This window comes from Ascochyta rabiei, chromosome 10 (genome assembly GCF_004011695.2).
Source record: "Ascochyta rabiei chromosome 10, complete sequence".
NCBI classification, from domain to species: domain Eukaryota; kingdom Fungi; phylum Ascomycota; class Dothideomycetes; order Pleosporales; family Didymellaceae; genus Ascochyta; species Ascochyta rabiei.
In genome coordinates, this window is record NC_082414.1 from 1079182 (window position 1) to 1099298 (window position 20117).

Consider the following 20117-nt stretch of genomic DNA (forward strand, 5'->3'; position numbering starts at 1 on the left):
CAAATAGGGTCTGAGCAATTACGGCTGCAGTCGCAATGTCGAGTGGCAACCCGCCCGTCTGGTAGAGACTCAGAAGCAGAAGCGGCGGTCAGTGGTAGACGGTTGAGTTACCGACAATGGACGAGTGCTGGACGATGGTTCAGCGCCGGTCGGAGAAGGGGTTGTGCTTCTCATCGAGAGGCGAGGGGTCGGCGAGGTGGCCATGGCTGCTCATGCGTACGTGACCGGGACGGGCTGAGTCAGTGACGGCGCGCGCACCTACTTGCCCGATCTTCTCTGTCTCGGGTTCGACAGTGGTGAAGGGTCGGGGGGTAATGGTCCAGGGCGCGGCTTTGTTGACTTGGTAGTCGTTGGCAACGTACTGCGGTGGAGCGGAATCAGCGGCGCGGACGTGGGCTTTGGTTTGGTGGTCGATGGACGGGTCGACGTAGTAGGCGGTTCCTGTCTCTGGGTCACGGCGGAAGAGATGAGTCGATGCGTATACGAGGCCACCAATGGCGATGAATAGCCAAATGAGTACAAGGGCGGCAGAGATGAGCGCTTCGGTCTGAATGCCGCTCAGAAGTTTCTCGATAACGTGGTCGACTGCTTCGGTGATCTCGTCCTTGGCCTTGCCGTTGGGGTCGGAAAGGAGCTCGGCGGCTGAGCCAGAATCGCTGACCTGAGCCATGGCACCAAGAGAGAAAGTATCGTTCGACACGCCAGGGAAGTTGACGTGGGCGTGCTCTTGGACCCAGGTCAGGCCGTTTTGGAAGCTAGCGATCTTCAAGCCGATCAAGCAGTTCAAGACGTCTTTGATAGGATCGTAGAGAACAGTGCCGCCGAAGGTCGAGTTGAGGGTGTTGCTCATCTCGCTCACAAATGTGTTTAGAGTGTCGTTGACTGCCGTGGTGCTGGTGTTGACCCAGCCCAGGATGTCGTTGTTGATCTCGTCGTCCAGCTTGGCGACGGCGCCGTTGACGCCTTCAGACCAGGACACGGAGGCGTTGTTGAGAGAAGCAACAACCTTGCCGGCAAAGTCAGCGACTTGGTTTGTGAGTTCGGGAGTCTTGTCTTGGATAGCCTTCAACAAGAGATATTGACAGAAGCAAGCGAAAAGGCCAGCAATGCCCAGAGACAGCAGGAAGAGCATGGGAACGGAGGTGGCGTAAGCCCACGCCCAGCGTACGATGGCTTGACGGCGAGCTGAGCCAAAGCGCCTACCGAACCACAAGCCGAAGCCTGAAGAAGTGGGTCGTGAGGCCAGGTAGACAACGTCCATGCCTTCGTGGCCTTCCGCGAACAGTGCAGCACGTTCTTGCATCCGGCGGTATCGACGGGTTTCCATCCACGCCATGGGGATGCAGACAAGTATGGCGAGGACAATCAGCACGCCAAGAGCGATCTTGCGTGCGTCGTAGGCCATCGTGATGAGATCGTCGAAGAACTCATTGATGGAGTTGCCCTCGGAGCAGAAGTTGAGCTGGTCTTTTTGTGGGACAGGAAGCACATCGCGGTCGAACGTGAAGTTGTTCATAGCCTGAATCAGCTTCTTGACCTCTTCGAAGGGGATGCGGATGATGTTGTCGGTGAAGTTTTGCACCTCTTCGAATGTTGGGATCGAGTTGTTCAACTCTTGGAGGCCTTGCTGGAGTTCAGGTGGTACTTCGAGTCCCTTCAGCTTAGTGATCTGCTCGTCCAGGTTGATCTCCGGCTTGTCGAAGCCGGGAATGTTGAAGTTGATCTTGTCAAGAACAGAGTTGATGCCGTCTGTGACAGTCTTGACGGCGTTGCCCATGTCGTCGGTGACCTCATCAATGGTCTGGTTGAGGCTTTTGCTGATTTCGGTGCCGATTTCAACAGCAGCGTGAAGGCTGCCGCGAACAGCCAGGGTGATTAGGCAGAGGTAAGTGCTTGTCATCATGTGAATAACGAAGAGAACGATTTCTTCGATACCAGTGACACTCATCTCCAACATGGACATGAGGCCACTGACTGCCTTCTCAACCCCGGAAGCGGTCATCTCGTTGACGCCCTTCGCCATGTAGTGAGGCATGGAAGCCATGGAGCTACCAATGTTCTCGACTTGAGTGCAAGCACTGAGGGCTTCGCGACGTGCGGAAGCAAGGCTTGAGTCGGTGCTTGCGATGGCGATGAGCAAGCGAACGAGCACTAGAAGGAGGAGAATCGTCCAGCGGTTGATCCATATTTGCGAGAGCCTAGCTCGAAGGCCAAGGTATGGTTTGAAGTTTGGTGTTTGGTTCATTGGGGGTCGTGGTGAAGTTTGCGGGGCGTAGTAGTCTCGCATCTCATGATCGCCAGCGGACATAGATGGAGGCACAGCCGGAAAGGATTGCTGTTGGTTCGCTGAGGAAGCCATAACGGAGGCAGGTGGCTGTGCAACGGGGTCTGAGAGTCGGATTAGAATCGAGCGTTGTGGTCGTTTTCGTGTTGTTGTGTTATTGTGTAGTTGTGGAGGGTGCGTTGTCGAAAGAATAGTCCAGCTATAACGTGTATCTGCCAGAGATAGGCTGCAGAGGAAGAAAGGTATTATGCGCTTAAGAAGAAAAGCAAGACAATAGAAACAATAGGGAAACCCAACGCTCCGCACAATGCAAGGAAGAGGATTTGGAAGGCGATATGAGGTGAAGGCGAATACAAGAGTGAGTTGAGGAGCGTGAATATCACTCTTCACAATGCGGTAAGGAAGCAAGCCACGTACCGCGAGAGAGCGAGGACCAGCTGCAGGCGGCCCACATGTTACCAATGGTAACTCATGGAGAGGCCTGCTCGACCTCTGCGTGTCAGCAGTGCACCCAGCTCGTTGAGGCTCAAGTTAGAACAGGTGGATCCGGGAAGTGGTGGTGGCCCAAATAGGCGCCCTTGGAGGTGGAGCAAGCCACTACCGACCAGTCATTTGCTTGTCAGACTGTCGGTCTGGGGAAGCCCAAAACAACGCGCTAGAACGATATTGCGCGGCTGTTATTTCTGAGCCTCTTTGTTTGCGAGTGGCTGTCGCAATTTGTCCGAGCGGGCGTTCTTTGTTCCACGACTTGCGCTCATTGGCGATCTGCGACAGTCGTACGGGCGCGAGAGAGAGTCAAATCTGGCGACCTGCGCAATCTCGTGACGCACAGCCTGTCGCAGGTAGGTTGTTGTCGAGCGCAAGGGAACACGACCTCCGAGCGTCAGTCGTCAGCAGAGGAGGTGCTCGAAGTTCAAAAGTTGCAGGCACGCCATGTTTTGTAGGCTCTCACCGCACGGTTGCGTGGCGCTGTTATCCCGGTTTTGTGCAAGCTAAAGGCGACGTCATCTCGCACGTGGAATGCTCTTGTTACCGTGTGTCTCTCCAGCATTTCTCGTCTTTGAGCCTCCCAGTCACTGCGATCAACTTTACACTCGCATCAATACCTTGCGCAAATTGCTGCCCGATAGCGCTTGCAGTGTGTTTTCGTGAATGCATCGACCAAGGTGCTGATCAAGAGATGGCTGAGGCGTAGCGCCCGCTGCGGGGATGGAAGTCGGTGATCGATCGCTCCTGTCCAATCATCGCCCTGGCGGCTGGGCAGATCTCAAACACGACGGCCGTGCTTCATCCCAACCTCTCCACCCAGGTTGTCGTGATTTCCTGCTGACGTCCCTTGAGAGGCCTCGACATCTGCCTCACCCTAGCTTGACTCACATGATCAAAAGGCGACGTCCCACGGCGACATTCGTCCGAATCCGCAGCCTTGTTTCCTCCTCCTTTCACTTTGAGATCCGCCTGTAAGAAGTGACAACACCAACAAATTTCTAACTCGAGCATATGCTTTGATGGAAAGCTAGATTCACATACTCCAAAAGCTGATATGTGCTGCGTGTCTGACGGAGCCTGTCGGGGTGGACTGGGTCGCATTTGAGTGACTGCTTTCCTTTCTTGCACGTCATTTCACTGTCAACCGTTGTTCACACGAAGTGGTCACAGTTGTGCTTTCTTGTCGATTGGTGTCTCTTTCGTCTTCTCCAGAATAAGACCATAGCAGCAACAGCGCCTTGATCACAACTGCAGCTTCCAGAATTCTGCGCGCAGTCTGGCAAAACTCTTACAATGGCTTCTAACCCCTTCACCTCGTTTCTGCTGTCCTCCGCATCGTCGCTCCACGCCGTCCCTTGTTATCCTTAGCACTCTTCTCCACGGCGGTGCTGGATGCTGCCAACCATCTGTCGAGGAGACTGCTTGTCCACAAGTTGTGCTCGGTCTGAGGCGCCAGATACTAAACTCGAAAGACGACCACCTGTAGTACACCGTGGCAAACTTCCTATCACGTTTCAACAAAAACTTCGCTTTTCGCTCTTCACTCCGCTGCGCGCTCGCCTAAAGACTTTTCGATCGGCCACTCTGTAGTCAACCAAGAAGGAGACACAACCTGCCTCAACGCAGTATTTTTCGCTCTCGCCACTGCCCGCTTTGAAGCATCTAGCTCGTTTCTTGCGCATACATCATCCCGTCATCTGTCACTCCAGTGCTTTCGTATAGCAACCAAAACGTTTTTGGGGATCATTTAGACTCGCAAGACTCGAATCGAGTCTGTCATACGCTCATCAACGTACCGCCAAAAGTTCTCTCTCCACGCTGTACAGTCACCGCCTCTTCAATCAAGCAGGCCTCTCACCTTGTATCTCGCCTAGCTCTCAGGCATCAGTCGAGAAGTACAAAAAAGTGAACCTATTGTGAGCATCCCTTCTCTACCAAACTCTTCCCAACTCCAGGAATTCTCTCGGACAATAGTGCTCTGCAGCCCGTCACACATCTCACCGACCATCGTCGGCGCAGTATTACATCTGTCTGATTCTATTGCCTGGAAGATTCATTTCGCCCCACTCCCATACCTGTTGTAAGTATCACCCAATAAGTTTCGACGTGCGGCGTCCTAACATTACCAATGACATCACCTCTAGGCTTAAACCTCTGTCATCGGACACCTAGCCTTCGCGAGATCGGCTCTACAAGTCGGAGCGTCACATACCACGGTACGTGGCTGGTTCTGCGTTTGATGTATGCTCAATGCAGCCTTCAGAGTTTCGAGGCGGTGAAACTACGTGCTCAGCTGTCATTACCCCACTCATAAACAACTTGAGGAAACCTACACCGACACCTTGTGATTGTCATGTGTCTGCACTATCTGTATACGGCTTCACAGGCTTGTAGGCGGTGACCAAAGACTCTATCTCGAACCCACTTACTGCAGCTCCTTGTATAGTCGCTGACAGCTCAGACAATTACTACCTAGGCAACGACCCCAAATCCTACTCCACAGCGCGCCCACTGCTGTTTCTTGTTAATTTCACTGTACCCGGAACACCTTCATTACTTGCCCAAGTTGCGACCAGCACATCCATACGGCAGCAGAAGTACAGCTCTAGTTGCACTTCGAGCATATCGGTGCAGGCGTCACTTGTGATCAAGACCTTCGATGGCCGGAAATGTTACACACGTCAGCGACAAGCTCATCAAGAGCACAGACGTCGCCCCAGATCATCCGAGTACCAACGTTGTTCCTTCTCCGCCGTCCGGTAACAGCAGTGACACTCTGCATGACGATGAGAGCTCCGACGATAACCGCAAAATCCCCAATATCAGTCCTTTCACCATAGCCACCATCAACTTCGGGGACTTGAAGATCCACGAAGACGACCTCTCGTATCCTCAAAAGGACCTCGATCATTTTCCTGGCTCCTCCTACAGCAACGTCAGATACCACAATAGGCCTGCTCCTGCCTATAGCCATCCTATCCAGCAATTGCGGCGCAACAATCACCACATGGGCTCTGGCAACGGCTTCTACGGTAGAGGCAGTCATCTAAATACCCGTACCTGGGTGTCAGAAGAAGCTCGTGCTGCCCAAGAGTTTCTGGTCGTCCGCAACTCCATGAAACGGCTATTCAAGAATGCTGATGTTGCGAAATGGAAGGTGACGGACTATATTGCGCACCGCGAGGCATTGATGGCGTCTGCAGCCAAGAAACTCTTAAGAAAGGTCCAGGATAAAGAGGACGAAGCCGTCTTGCGCGTTCCACCTATCTCTCCTCAACAACAGGACATGATGAGGCGATGCGGCCTCAAGGGCAACTTCGATCAGACCGGCAACCATGGTCGCATTCTCGGGGAAAAGACCATTTGGTGTGAGGATTGGCAGAACGGAAAAGATGAAATTGCGCCATGGCCTTGTCTGGCAGAGCTGAAGTGGGAGGGAGATGATCGTGCAAAGACTGGGGTCGGGCGTTACCCACCTCTTCCTCGTGAGCAGGGGCCCGTTGGACTTCCTTGGAATCAGCTGCAAGCTGTCGAACAGTACCCTCTGGATCAGATCGCTTGCATCCCTACCATGGAAGATGTGTACCTCCCTGTCGACGAGATTGGCGAAGAAGTCAAGTACAGTCTCCTGAACAAGAACCTCGAAGATGCCATGGATGCCTACCTGGAGTCTTGAAACGCTACATACCCAAAAGTGCCAGCTGGCATCGGGCCGCTCTTCGTAATATGCTTTGAAAGGCTTTCAACGCATCACCCCTTCGCAAGCGTTCACGAGTTCGCAACGATTTGGCTCGCCACAGCATCCAATGTGACCACTGACTAACCGTAAGCAATACTGTCACCGGCAACCTCTCACCAAATCTGTTCGCTCTACTTGTCCCAGTACTAAGGGAGGAGTGCTCCATATGTCTAACCTTTTTGGCTCCCTCCACTGATTTGGTGTTCTGTCATGTTCCATGTTTTGCATTACGGTTCAATTCACGTTTAGCTCCCACCACACACACGGCCATACGATTACGGACTGCGGAACGACCGTATCAGAATTGCATCACGTCCTTGAATACGACTGCACAAAGCTTTTTGCTCTTTTTGAATTACGGAATCCCTGCGTAGCACAGTTGCTTGGTCTTCTGAAGTATGGGCTCTTCACATTACGACGAACAATCAGGGGGTTTGGCAACCTCTCAAAGCTGAGTATTGGAGAACCCAAGGTTCTGGATCAAAGTTTTCGACAAGAGCGAAAGAGTTTTTGACGGGACTCTGCATCATGGTGTTCTCGTTTCTTTTGACGATGTCCATCCCCCAAGATTTTCCACTGCTAGTCTTTTTTTTCTTCAATCAAGATGGAAAAGTGCTATTGAAGTCCCATGTCTTCTTGATATTCGCATTAACATCGAATGATTTTGTCTATTCCAGCTCTTCTCTGCTGCAAAGATCGTGCGTTGGACCATTGAAGTGCAGTGTCGGACACTCGGCATTACGTATCAGGCGTCCAGCTGCAATTCAGGAGCTAACATTACCGGTTGGCAATACACATCGGGGCTGGATACTGTCCAGTCTGCTGCCTGAATTGCAATGGAGATATGCTGACTGTGCGACTATCGCCAGAAGTCTGAAACGGTCCCAAACTTAACTCTCTCTTGCTCAGAGCATGTAATCAAAAGCCATGGTCATAATACAAGATACTTTGTTGGTCTGCTAAATTTATGTTTGGAATCACGCTAACTTTGTTTCGCTGCCGTCTTGTCATCAGCCGGGTTCATCATATTCCTAAGAGAATACAACATCCGGTATCTAACGATACGATGCCAGGCCTTAGCAAGAGCTAGCGGTGTAATACTTGAAATCTCCGACGATGATACGCGGGTTTCGCCGCTAATGCATCGTCTTCTCGTCTAAGAAGGGTACCAATATGGCTGCCTAATGGTCGACGCCATGTTCAAGAACCAGAGCTGAGCCCGCACCTTGGAGCATACTATAGGACATCCATCATATTTTTTTTCTATGATCTAGTGCACAACTAAAGTAGCATACTTCATCTTTATTTGCGCCACTTCGGTTTCTCATGTACGGCTCAGCTCGTCATGGCATTCTTCACATTCACCAATGTCGCGGTCTGCCTTCTCAGTCTCTACGTTACACACCGTGTATATTGGGAAGTAACGATTGGATCACGCTTGCGTGCCTTCGCCAAGCAACATGATTGTCTGCCAGCAAAGAGGCTTCAGATCCCATTCACACTAGGCGCACTATGCTGGGGCGGTCAAGTGAAGGCAATCAAAGAACACCGGTTGCTGCCACACATGGCGAATCAATTCAAGGAGGTGGCTGGGCACACCAGACACCATAACATCTTTGGAACAGAGTTCTTCAACACCGACGATCCGGAGAACATCAAAGCAGTGCTTGCGACAAATTTCAGCGCATGGAGTTTGGGTCAGGAGCGCATCACTGAGATGTCGTCGTACCTTGGATACGGTATCTTTGTCAACGAGGGTGCAGCATGGAAGCACTCGCGCGAAATGCTCAGACCGTGTTTCGAGCGCTCGCAGGTTGCTGACGTCGATATGCTGGAGCGGCATACACAAAGACTGATCGATATGTTACCGAAAGATGGAACGACCGTGGATCTCCAGCCACTACTTCACGACCTCTCGATGGATGTAGCGACTGAGTTGCTCTTCGGCAAAAGTACAAATGCCCTGAGTCGGGATGGTAATAATCACGAAGTCAGAGCCTTTTGCGATGCGTTCGACTATGCTTCCAATCCATTCGAACGAGAAAGCTTCAAGAAATGGGGCGCGATTGCACTGTTTCTGCCCGACAGGAAGAAGAAACAGCACGTGAAAGTGATGCAAGGTACTTCCACCACAACCAACAAGCCCGTATTTTAACACGCTGACTTCACTAGACTTTGTTGACCGTATTATCGAGGAACATCTCAAAGAATCAAAAGACTCACTAGAGGACGAAACACGCTACACATTCCTCAATGCGCTCTTTGCTTCAACACAAGACCGTATTAAAATCCGCAGCGAACTTCTCAACATTCTCCTAGCTGGCCGAGATACGGTCGCCTCACTCCTCTCTAACATCCTCTGGGAACTACCACGGCACCCTTCGGTACTCTCAAAACTCCATTCCGAGATTGACGAATTTATTGGCGATGCACAACCAACATACGGGCAGTTGAAAGATATGAAGTACCTCCGCGCCATTATCAACGAGAGTCAGCGTCTATATCCCATCGTTCCTGTGAATAGCCGCGAAGCCCTCATTGACACTGTTTTACCAAGTGGTGGTGGAGCCGATGAGAGCAGGCCAGTCATGGTGCCGAAGGGCGCTTACGTGGCGTGGCATATGTATAGCATGCAGAGAAGAGAGGATTTGTTCGGAATAGATGCCGGTTCATTCAGGCCTGAGAGATGGCTTGAGCCAGGATTCAGGCCTGGGTGGGCGTATGTACCTTTCTCGGGTGGACCGAGAGTGTGCATTGGACAGAACTTCGCGTTGACGGAGACAATGTACGTGGTCGTTAGACTGATTCAGGGCTTTAATGTCGAACAGAGGGACTTTGAGGAATGGATGGAGAAGTTCAGTATCACGTGTACTGGTCTCGGAGGTTGCAAGATCGGTCTGACACCTAGAGAGGAGTAGTGCGCTGATAGCTGAGTGCTTGAAAGTCTGGCTGTCTTGGAAAGTTTATAACTCTATTCAGTGCTTAGCTCGCGTACATTTCAAGCCATTCATGTCTCGATACCCACATGCATACAGATTCAATTTCAGGCTTGAATACATCTACACTCGCTCGATTGGTGATGGAGAGGAGGTGATCCACAGAGCAGCCAGCGCCTGTTGTCAAGACCCGCCTCTAGCCGTTTATGGTCTAGGCGCCCCTTCCGCTTCACCGTCAACACCAAACAGAGCAGCAGCTGCCCGCTTGTGACGCACCGCAACGGTAGGGGATCATATCCGTCTAAATATGCTACCACCTGTGGATCCAGCAACATTGCGGCGGAATCCTAACTTCGAGCTGCTGTACAAGGATCTGCGCACTCGAAAATTGAACCCGGATGGATCAACACGGGACACAAAGAAGCAGCGGATGCACGATGAGATACGGCGGGTATGATACTCTTCTTTCTCCTTCACTACGCTTTCCCCCATCACCCTTAGTCAAAGAGCGTTTCCATTCTTTTCGCAGATAGCCTGGTTGTTTACTTTTCCCTATTGTCGATTTTCAAGTCTCCTTACACTCCTCAATCATCTCAACCAGTAAGGGCCATCGTCAGACACTAACATATCTCAGAGCCTAACAACCGCGCGGTCTACTCTCCTCAGCACGCAAATCCTCATCACCACGCTAGCCACCCTCCCCTCCCGCGCGCCAACCCTACCGGATGAGCTACATGCCTGTATAGATCTGATCTCTGCTCTGCTCTCTGGCCAAATCCCAGATCCTTCAGACCGCGAAATTCTCTCCGGAGATGTGACCATCTTCCTTGACAACGTCGACATCATTGCTTCAGCCATCTCGACACAGCTAGAAACAATCACCCAGCATCTTTGCACCATTGCCTCCCCTCTATCACCGCCCGCACCAGCTTCTCTATCGACGAATGCAGAAGAGCTGGTCAAGACCGCAACGCTCGACCTGCCGCAAGAGCTTGCCGCCACAAGAACAGAGCTCACCAACAGCCTAACAAGTCTCCTGGCGCTGCACAAATCCGTCCTCGAGACCTCGATCCGCATCCTCGAGCAAATCCAACACGGCTCTCTGGCGCGGCACACAAAGGCGCGAGCCGAGCTCCTGCATTCCCGCGCTACGCTGCTCGGACTGCAGGCCAGGTGCTACACGTTTGGGCACCCGCCGCCGGCTGAATTCGTAGCGGCGTTGAAGGAGTTCAGAAAGAGCCAGGGTACGGGAGAGAGGGCGTTGAGGGATAGAGAGGCGCTGGCGAGGCAGAGTCTGAAGTTGTATGACCAGGCGGGGGAGAGGGGGATTCGGGAGTTGGCGAAGAGGAAGATGTATTTGGATAGCGAGACGGGGCGGATTGAGAAGGAGATTGTGTCACTGGAGCGTGGTGGTTGAGAGGTCTGGGTGTTGCATTGAAGCGGACTCTGTCTATATACTGCAGAGATGGGACGGGTGGGTGGAAAAAGAAGAAAATCAGAGCATTTTCTCAGCAACGACCTCGTACCTCTCATCCACAACCTCATCCCCGCCTTCGCGGAAGATTTTCTGAGCACCCATCTTGCAGATCTGCACTCTATCGATCCGCACATCCTCTGCCCAGACAAAGTCTTTGTACATGTCTATCAATTCACTGGCATCGAACCGCATCCAGCTCTTCGCATCCGGGCCGTGTCCCTTGTCCCTCTCTTCCTTCTCCTTCTCCTTCTCCTTCTCCTGCTCACCGTCCGTGCCATCATTCAGCACATCGCCACCACCACCACCACCACCATCTCGCACCGCCTCACTCGTGGACGCTGCAGCCTTCGACGTCTGCTTGCCCCTCCCCCTCCCCTTGGGCTTCGCATAAATGGTATTCAGCACGGTGGCATGCAGTCTCAAGGACCTCTCATCCTGGACGACCCACCCCTGCTCCTCGAAGCTACGCCTCAGGCTCTCCGCAAACGGTAGCAGCCGGGCCGTTGCGTCGCGCGGCTCGGCATACAAGATGCTCGTCTGGCCCGGCTTCTGCATGGGCACGAGCGCGCGCAACTCGACGGCCAGCGATGCCGGATCGGCGCTCAAGGCTGGACTTGCGGGCGAGAGGCTGGGGTCTTGGACGGCGCCGAAGCCTTCGCTGACGGTGCGGGTGTCGGCTACGGATTCGGCGAGCTTCTGCGTCGTGATGCCCCGCAGCAGTTGTCCGATGTCTAGCTCGGATAGGTGCGTGCTGGCGTCGGAGAGCTGGGCGGGGGATAGAGACATCACGCCTAGAGTGAGGTGCAGTGTGCCGGTGGGTCGAACTGCTTTTGGTGGTACGGGGGTGTAGGTTTCGACATCCTTCTTCAGCTTCTCAAGTGATGTCGAGATTTGTGCGCGGTTCGGGTCGGAGACAAGTGGCAAACAGAGAAAGTGCGTCAAGGGCGGTTTCTTAGGTTTGGTCCTTAGGTTTGCATGGTTGCGTTGTTGAGATTGTGGTGCCGAAACCGCTGGCGGCGAGATGTTGCGGGTCAGTGCTGATGTGGTCTGAAGTGTAGTGCGGATATCGTTATTATCGCGGGGTCTGGCACTTTCGAGGAAGTCGTTGTATTCACCCTTTCCCTTTTTCTTGCCCATACTGTTGCGAATGAATGAAGGCCTAGTGAAATGGGATTGGCGCGTTGTTTGTCGAAGGAATGGTGTGGATAGCATGGAGACACGAAGGCAGGAACGGTTGCCGTGGTGAGCTAGAACACTACAAGGGAACGCCGACGACAAAGGCGCGGAAGCGCGGCACACAATCTTCTGGCGCCTGATGCGCGTAACATCACGATGCTAGAGCTTGGTGTTGAAGACCTGGTAGCCAATCACATACGCTCATTTGCATGACGTAGGACGGCGTCACCCCACCAGAGCACGTTGTGAGTTGGGCCTCGGGCCTTCTGTCGGCACATTGTATCTCACGCTGCGTTGTCGGGGCGCATGCCGCCATTGGACTGGAAGTGGGGTTCAAGATAGTAGATGGTTTGATGCTTTTCAAAACGCTGAGAATCTATGGTATCAAGGTACCGTTCGCAAAAAAAGAAATGCAGAGGCTGGCCGTAGACAGGACGAGCAGACCCTAATGATGACGCTTGCGAAAAGCGATGGCTCCGAGCGGTCTCGATGCAGGTACTCCGGGTCGTGGCAGGCGAGAGCGAGCAGCGACGGGCTGCCAGGGCTGCCAGTGCTGCCTTGCTGTACGTGTCCAGCGGTGCGACTGGCGTGGCTCGCCCAAAGGAGGGACGCGGCGGCGCTCACTCCTCGTCGTTGTAGAACTCCTTGAGCACCTTCTCGACCTCGTGGAACTCGTCCTTGGTCTGCTTGATGATTGTCTCCAACTTCTTGAGAGCCTCTTCCTCCTTGATGTCCTTTAGCCCTGCCTCGTCCTTCAGCTGGCCGTAGTGCTGAATCTTCTCGCACGAGTCCTTGACCTTGGTGAGACCGAGTGTCGCAGATGAGCCCTTGAGGAAGTGGCCGAGCTCGCTCAGCGTCTTGAGGTCCTTCTTCTCGCTGGGAGAGGGTCAGCAGTGCACTGATGAAGGAAGCTGGGAGGCTGGGGCACGCACAGGTTGGTGTCCATCTTTGTAAAGGTGCCCTCGGCTTGGGTAAAGAAGTCGTAGACGATGCTCTTGCTGAACTCGCGCTCCTCCTCGTCCTCGTCCATCTCGAGGATCTGCTCAAAGGTCGAGGGGTCGATGGTGTCTTCTGCGCCGGGAATCGACATGATGCCCTCGCCGCCGTTGACGCTCTGTACAAATTAGAGTGGGGTTCGTTGGGAGTGTGCGCAAGGCGGGGCGGACGGGGGGTGAATGGATGCAAAGGCAGCCGAAGGGGCTCTGTGAAAGCGCGTGCGTGGCGTGGAGGGTCACGGAATGGAAGGAGCAACGTGAATGGAGGGGCACACGAACCCTGTCTTCATCCTTTACTGAACTAGGCGCCATGTTGCGTAGAACTCGCGACAGTCCGCGAACAACCCAAATCAGGCGGTAGAGGTGAGACTCAGCAACGCCGCTTCTTCAATGTCGCAGACGCTGCGATGCGAGAGTCTAGAAGTGAGACCGAGCGCAACGGATAATTTTTCGCGTCGCGGGAACGTGGTCGTATGGATCCTAGATCCTGTCTGCTGTCTGCGGACCGGCGTGTGCGTGCGCAACCGATTCACTGGAAATCCTCGATTCTAGCCTAGTGTATGACGAAGTCGTGAGGGTCGGCCCGCCAAATTTTGAGCGCCGTTGTCAGTGTGTGGGAGAAGCCTGGGGGAGTGGTGCGGCGTCGAGCACAGAGAGTGCTGCGTTGCGAGAGAGAGAGAGATGTCAGAGGGCAGAATGCCTGCGTGTTTTCGGCAGTTTGTTTGCCTAGAGGCACTGTATTAACCCCCTCTGGTTCGCTTTGAGCTTGCAGATTCCTCGGAGTCAGTTGCCGAAAAGTGCGGCGGCGGCTATTCTGTTCGCGGTAGGAAAAGGAAAGGCGACCTAGCGGTCGGCGACGTGGGGAATCGAGATAATTGAGAGGAGCAATTCTGACAGCGGGGAGTTACGGGAGCAGCGCTCATATGTCAAAACACTACCGTGGTCTAGAGATTGCAGAAAGCTACTGTTGCATCACCGCCAAAGAGGGGCACACAGTGATGGGTATGGGAATAGGCTTGCAATGTGTGGATACCTCGACGTCAATTGGCGGCCCTGAGCCAGCGCTCGCCGTTGATCATCGGTGCAGACACCTTCGCTGGCCCTTCCACAGCCCTTCTGGCGGCGGCGGCGGCGACCACGAAATTAACTCGACCGACATCCCTCAACGCATGTAGAGCTCCCTTCCAGCCTGGTATCCATAGGTGTTGCGCGCCTTAGTTAGCCGTCCACAGATGTGCGGCTGACTACCAGCTACTTCGTGCTGCTTTGTCCCGGAGAGGACGCCAAGAAGTCTAGAAGTGTTCGAATATGCTGTCTTCTGCTGATAAAAGGCGTCAGGGAGGGTTGTCAGGCGGGTGCATTTAAAGGATGAAGCGTGCGGGTTGGCTGCGATCCTCCAAAACGACGTCACTGCTCTCCTTCGTCATTCTGCATGAGGCTGTGACCCTGCGTCTTCCCGATACCGCCTAGCATCACCCACGTCCACGGTTTGTGAGCAGCTGTTAATTGCTACGGTAGCAAAACCATGTCGACAGCAAGACGAAGGACTTCAGGCGAGGTATCCTCGACACTGAGCCATCTGGCACGTAATGGCTCGATTCGATGCAGGGCCACTCAGACATCAAGATGTGGACTTGCAAGATAGTCTAAGTGCAGGCATTGTTCTCCACAATCCCCTCTCTTGGCTCGTAAAACCTGAAAAACGAAGTTTTGGCGCGGGTGGCTACTGTACATCCGGCCCTTTCCGAGCCAGCACATTGCATTGGGGAGTCGACCAGCTCGCGGATGCGAGCCACTGATTTGTGGCTTACTTCTGGCTCGTCTGTCGAGCTGCAGTCCCCAGCATGTGCAGGACGTGAACGTAAAGTCAAGGATCGTGAGATAACGTTCGGGTTCAGGGGCCGCCTGCTCGCTACAGCCTGCCATTCCCGTTCACAGAGCAGAGCATAAGGGCGGTGTACTTTGCGCGCTGCACAATGGGCTCATGACGCGCCAAGAATCAGGGCCGTTGGACCCTGAGATGACTTTGTGGACGTTGTGTAGCGAACAGACTACAATCGAATGCTGACCGGCGTGAGCTCGTATCATGTCAACATACATAATTGTCCTGGTAGATTTCTCACAAGGGCAGTCTGCAAACAGGAAGTCAAATACAAGTTTGTGCAGTACCACGATGGGACTCACCCAAGATTCACAGTGAGGCAGAGGCTATACCACTGTGGGGCAAGATCTACCCTGCCCGGGGGGGAGGGGCATCGTGTCGTTGCATGTGCAGTGTGATGTATGGAGCGCGATGCACGGAGCAGGGAAGTCAATTCTGCCGATCCGGGTCAAGGAAATTTTGAAAGCCGAAGATCGAAGCATGTGGGGTAAATCAGTCTACGCAGATCAGTGAAGCTTCGAGAAACAAGAAGATGGTTGGCAACTGGTGAGATGGTTGTGAATCATGAAGTAGAACGTAAATTTTGGTCGTACACTACACAATGTAGTCTAGTGCCTTTTGGTGTATAGTACAGTGTACCATTCACGCCGTGCTATGCCGAATATCCGAGAACCATAAAGCAAGAAAGCGCGTCAGACAAGGTGTTCAACCCTTGACCTTGTAGATGGCCTCGGCAAGGCGCCCAACGTTCTCGCTGGTGATACCGGCAACCGAGATACGACCATCCTTGGTAGCGTAGACAGAGTGCTGATTTTGTCAGTAAGAACTCAGTGGAATGAACCATGAACTACTCACCTCCTTAGCTAGCTGGTCCATCTGCTCAGCAGTCAGACCGGTGTATGCGAACATGCCAATCTGCGAGGTGATGTGGCTCCAGTCGTGCTTGCTACCGAGCTTTTCAAGGTTCTCCTTGAGGAGAGCACGCATGGTGATGATGCGGTCAGCCATGCCCTTGACCTCACCGAGCCACTGCTGGTTGAGGGAAGAGTTGTTCAGGATCTCTGAAGCAATACGGGCGCCGTGAACAGGGGGGTTGGAGTACAAGGGGCGGACGAGGATCTTGATCTGAGAGTCGACACGCTTCTTCTCCTCGGCAGACTCGCAGACGATGGAGAAGGCACCGACACGCTCGCCGTAGAGACCCTATCATAGTCAGTATTACAGCCGGTGCCAGTCGAGTGATGGATGTTGGCATACCATGTTCTTTGCGAAAGACTGAGCAAGGCAGGGGCGGAGACCCTCCTTGATGAAGTGACGGAGCGCAAAAGCATCCTTGTTGGTGTCACCAGAAGCAAAGCCCTGGTAGGCCATGTCGAAGAAGGGGTAGTGGTCGCCCTCCTTGACAGCCTCAGCAATCTTCAACCACTGCTCCTCGGTGGGGTCAACACCAGTGGGGTTGTGGGCGCAGGCGTGGAGCAGAACGATGCTGTTCTTGGGCATGGCCTTGATGTCGGCAACCATGCCGTCAAAGTCGAGGCCAATGGTGTCCTTGTTGTAGTACCTGTACTTCTCGACCTTGAGGCCAGAGTCCTTGAAGACGGCCGCGTGGTTCGCCCACGAGGGAGTGGGAATGTAGATGGACTTTGCATGGGGGTAGTGGCGCTCAAGGAAGGCGCCACCGATGCGGAGGGCACCGGTGCCGGAGATGGTCTGGGTGACGGCGACGCGGTCCTCAGCGAGAGGCGTCGATTCAGAACCGTAGGCGAGCTCGAGAGCAGCCTTGGTGAACTTGGGGACACCCGTGATGCCGGCGTACTCCTTGTCGAGGGTAGAGTCGACAATCTTCTTCTCGGCCTCCCTTACGGAGGGCAGGACGTAGGGCTTGCCCTTGTCATCACGGTACGCGCCAACACCTGCACCCGTCAGTCGCAGTTTGCCTGATGGCGTCTTGCCACGTTACTGACCAAGGTTGATCTTCTTGGGGTTGGAGTCGGCCTTGAAAGCTTCTGTGATGCCAAGAATGGCCTGGCAGTCGGCGGTGAGCTTTGTTCATCTGCTGTTGGTTCTGAGCCGGTACTTACATCCTGCGGGCCTGTTAGCATGACCAGAGCTCTTTCTTCAATGGACCCAATTGAATTGACTCACGGGAGGCCCCTGCGGCACGCTCGACCAGGCGGAGGCAGCGCGGGCGCCGGCCTTGACGGTGAACTGCTTGGCCGCAGCCTGACGCAGCGCGGTTCGTGATGTGGCGAGCATGGCGAATGTGACTGAGTGTGGATGTGGGTGGTGGATGGGGCAAACAAGGCAATTGTGAGGAAGGAGCAAGGGGGACGGAGCGCGATGGAGCAGCTGTGCACTAGCCGTTGCGGTGGCCTGAGAGTCTGAGAGACAGAGAGAGTCCGGGGTAGGGCGGTGCGAGCTACATCGGAGAGTAGGCCGTTGTAGCGGACAGCGATTTGCGGCGAGTGGCCCGAGCTTGCCTGAGCTCCCGCATCCCTGCCGTAAGTCCGACGCCAGCGATAATTTTCTGGACGCGAGAGCCATGGGGGTGCTGCGCGGGTAAGCTGTGGACATTGGCATTGACGTATCGACCATCGACCATCGACCATTGACCATCGACCATCGACCATTGACCCAACCCCAGCCTTGGACAGCTGTCGACCCACACGGACGACCCGTACGCCGCCATCTCCAGGGTCTGCCTGACTCAGCAACAAACTGCAAGCTGCAAACTGCAAGCTGCAACAGTCCACAACCGCAGACGGCGTGAAGCGCTGCGACTGCGACTGCGACTGTACCCAGCGCTCCTCTCAGTATGCGCCCTGCTCTGCGACAGACCAGGACGCTGCTGAACCACGACGCCCTGCAGGCCTCCATACCCGCCTTCCTCTGCCCTGCCCTGCTGAGGAGCTCGACACCCACGCCTCGCCGCCGTGCACAGCCAGCACGAGCACGACCAGCTCAGGCAGCGCGCCCTTTCTCCACCGCCCTCGGACGGGCGCAACAGGAGGCTCCAGCTCCCCAGCTCCCGTGCACCGAGGCCGCCGAAAGCCAGCCCCCGAACGCGCCCTCGGAAAGCACTCGCCCAGAGAGGAGGTCGCTGCCCAGAGCCTGTCCAGGATGCGGTGCGCCCACGCAGCTGCTCGACAAAAAAGAGGCAGGGTACTACAACATCGATAGGAGCGCAGTGCGCGGCTATCTCCACTGGGACCCCGCCAAGGTCCAAGAAGCCACGCAAGCAGACAACGTCTACGCCCAAGCGCTGAGAGATGCCAATCCCGAGCTGCTGGAAGAGTTGGGTGTGCTCGATGCGGCCACCACCACCGAGGCACTCTCGCCAGACACGCCCGTGTGCGACCGCTGCCACAACCTGATCCACCACAGCATAGGCACGCCCATCCACCATCCCACCGTCGACTCTATCCAGCAGACCATCGCCGAGTCGCCGCACCGTCGCAACCACATCTACCATGTCGTCGACGCCGCCGACTTCCCGCTGTCCATCATCCCCAACCTCCAGTCCTCACTCCGCATCCCCAAGCTGCGAACACAGAACCGTCGAGCGAAGCACAAGGGATGGGTAGCAAACGACCGCATCGCAGAAGTAAGCTTCATCATCACAAGAGCGGATCTTCTGGCGCCAAAGAAGGAGCAGGTAGACACGCTCATGCCCTACATAACCGAAGTGCTCCGCGATGCACTGGGCCGAGACAACAGCAAGGCGCGTCTGGGGAATGTAAGGCTCGTCAGCGCAAAGCGAGGATGGTGGACACGGCAAGTCAAAGACGATATTTGGGAGCGCGGCGGCGCAGGCTGGATGGTCGGCAAAGTCAACGTCGGCAAGTCCAACCTCTTCGAAGCCGTCTTCCCCAAAGGCCGCGGCGCCGATTACCAAGATGTGCGCAAGATTCGCAGTGCCGCAGAGCGTGAAGCTATGCTCAACGCTGCGCAATCCCTTGACGACCTGACAAAGGTACAAAAACAACTTGCAGACGAAGACGCCGAGGCCGAACGCCACAACAAGAAACCGAACCAACACGTCCATCAACCCCCCCGAGCCCTCGAGCGCGACCCCAAAGAAGAGGAGCACGAGGAAGAGGATCCAGATGCGCTACTGCCGCCGCCACAGCCATACACACCCTACCCTGTCCTCCCCATCGCCTCCTCCCTCCCTGGCACGACCGCCTCCCCAATCCGTATCCCCTTCGGTAACAATCGGGGCGAGCTGGTCGACCTCCCCGGTCTTGCACGAACAACGCCCGGGCTAGAAACTTTTGTCCAGCCTGCTCACCACCAAGACCTGATCATGACGAATCGCCTCAACGCTGAACGCTTCTCACTCAAACCAGGCCAGAGTCTGATCCTTGGCGGAGGGCTGATCAGAATTACACCTGTGACTGAGGATCTCATATTCCTAGTCCATCCCTTCGTGCCCATCCACGCACACATAACACGCACCGAAAAAGCGCAAGCCTACCAGACGCAGACCTCGGACCGGCAACTGCAAGTCCCTCCCATCCTCGCGCCCTCGGTTGGCGACAAGATGAACTCCGCAGGCCGATTTCAACTGCGCTGGGACGTCACCAAGAAGCTCGCCGGCCCGCTTACAAGCAGCGTGGCGGCGAAGATGAAACCCGAGAACCTCCCCTTCCGCATCTGGAGCACCGACATCCTGATCGAAGGCGTTGGGTGGGTGGAGATCAGTGCGCAGACCAGACGGCCCCAGGGTTGGAAGCCCGTGGGGATGAAGAAGAAGGACCCCAACCACGCGCGGCACGAGCGCGAGAAGAGCCTGCGCGAGGAGAGAGAGTACAAGGACCGCAAGTTCTCGGCCATTGCCAAAGCGGAGCGCGACGGCGACGATGTAGACGATGCGCTGAGTCGCGAGTTTGCCAAGGACGCTGCCAGCGCTGCAGACAACGGTGCTTCCGGCGACGAAATGGCCGAGTGGGAGGACGTGTACCCTGAGGTCGAGGTCTTCTCGCCGCATGGCAAGTTTGTCGGCGCCCGCAGGCCCATGTGCGCCAGTACTGTCATGGGGCCCAAGAGTGTGAGTAGCCGTGAGAGAGTGGCTAGGCCGCGCAGGAGCATGGTGAGCGTGAAGCGGCAGCGACGGCCGGCGGAGAGGTGAGGCGCTTC

At 54.9% G+C, this 20117-nt stretch overlaps 8 protein-coding genes across 8 annotated transcripts, besides 4 other annotated features; 4 read left to right on the forward strand and 4 right to left on the reverse strand.

The window, feature by feature from the left end:
* Positions 1-139: 139 nt before the first annotated feature.
* EKO05_0006461 (plasma membrane fusion protein prm1) lies at positions 140-2738 on the reverse strand (the record flags this gene model as incomplete). The annotated part of the gene is made up of 2 exons (XM_038946122.2): positions 140-2388; positions 2702-2738. 2 exons carry the CDS (start codon positions 2736-2738, stop codon positions 140-142), a joined length of 2286 nt encoding a protein of 761 aa, XP_038797954.2.
* Positions 2413-2453: a tandem repeat.
* Positions 2739-5432: 2694 nt separating the features above from the next.
* On the forward strand, positions 5433-6449 carry EKO05_0006462 (uncharacterized protein; the record flags this gene model as incomplete). The annotated part of the gene is made up of 1 exon (XM_038946123.1): positions 5433-6449. The coding sequence occupies one exon, from the start codon at positions 5433-5435 to the stop codon at positions 6447-6449; it is 1017 nt and encodes a 338-aa protein (XP_038797955.1).
* Positions 6450-7857: 1408 nt separating this feature from the next.
* Positions 7858-9430, forward strand: EKO05_0006463 (uncharacterized protein; the record flags this gene model as incomplete). Its single annotated transcript, XM_038940597.1, has 2 exons — positions 7858-8632; positions 8685-9430. The coding sequence occupies 2 exons, from the start codon at positions 7858-7860 to the stop codon at positions 9428-9430; spliced, it is 1521 nt and encodes a 506-aa protein (XP_038797956.1).
* A 325-nt stretch (positions 9431-9755) lies between these two features.
* EKO05_0006464 (uncharacterized protein) lies at positions 9756-10865 on the forward strand (the record flags this gene model as incomplete). Its single annotated transcript, XM_038940364.1, has 2 exons — positions 9756-9899; positions 10083-10865. 2 exons carry the CDS (start codon positions 9756-9758, stop codon positions 10863-10865), a joined length of 927 nt encoding a protein of 308 aa, XP_038797957.1.
* Positions 10866-10943: 78 nt separating this feature from the next.
* Positions 10944-12062, reverse strand: EKO05_0006465 (uncharacterized protein; the record flags this gene model as incomplete). The annotated part of the gene is made up of 1 exon (XM_038946124.1): positions 10944-12062. One exon carries the CDS (start codon positions 12060-12062, stop codon positions 10944-10946), a length of 1119 nt encoding a protein of 372 aa, XP_038797958.1.
* Positions 11158-11185: a tandem repeat.
* Positions 11218-11250: a tandem repeat.
* A 659-nt stretch (positions 12063-12721) lies between the features above and the next one.
* EKO05_0006466 (Phosphorelay intermediate protein) lies at positions 12722-13408 on the reverse strand (the record flags this gene model as incomplete). Its single annotated transcript, XM_038940250.1, has 3 exons — positions 12722-12977; positions 13034-13215; positions 13376-13408. The coding sequence occupies 3 exons, from the start codon at positions 13406-13408 to the stop codon at positions 12722-12724; spliced, it is 471 nt and encodes a 156-aa protein (XP_038797959.1).
* A 2275-nt stretch (positions 13409-15683) lies between these two features.
* EKO05_0006467 (Aspartate transaminase) lies at positions 15684-17234 on the reverse strand (the record flags this gene model as incomplete). The annotated part of the gene is made up of 5 exons (XM_059636810.1): positions 15684-15785; positions 15834-16181; positions 16236-16891; positions 16943-17003; positions 17124-17234. 5 exons carry the CDS (start codon positions 17232-17234, stop codon positions 15684-15686), a joined length of 1278 nt encoding a protein of 425 aa, XP_059492793.1.
* A 330-nt stretch (positions 17235-17564) lies between these two features.
* Positions 17565-17613: a tandem repeat.
* A 180-nt stretch (positions 17614-17793) lies between these two features.
* EKO05_0006468 (Mitochondrial ribosome small subunit biogenesis protein) lies at positions 17794-20109 on the forward strand (the record flags this gene model as incomplete). Its single annotated transcript, XM_038946125.1, has 1 exon — positions 17794-20109. One exon carries the CDS (start codon positions 17794-17796, stop codon positions 20107-20109), a length of 2316 nt encoding a protein of 771 aa, XP_038797961.1.
* Between the last annotated feature and the right edge of the window lie 8 nt (positions 20110-20117).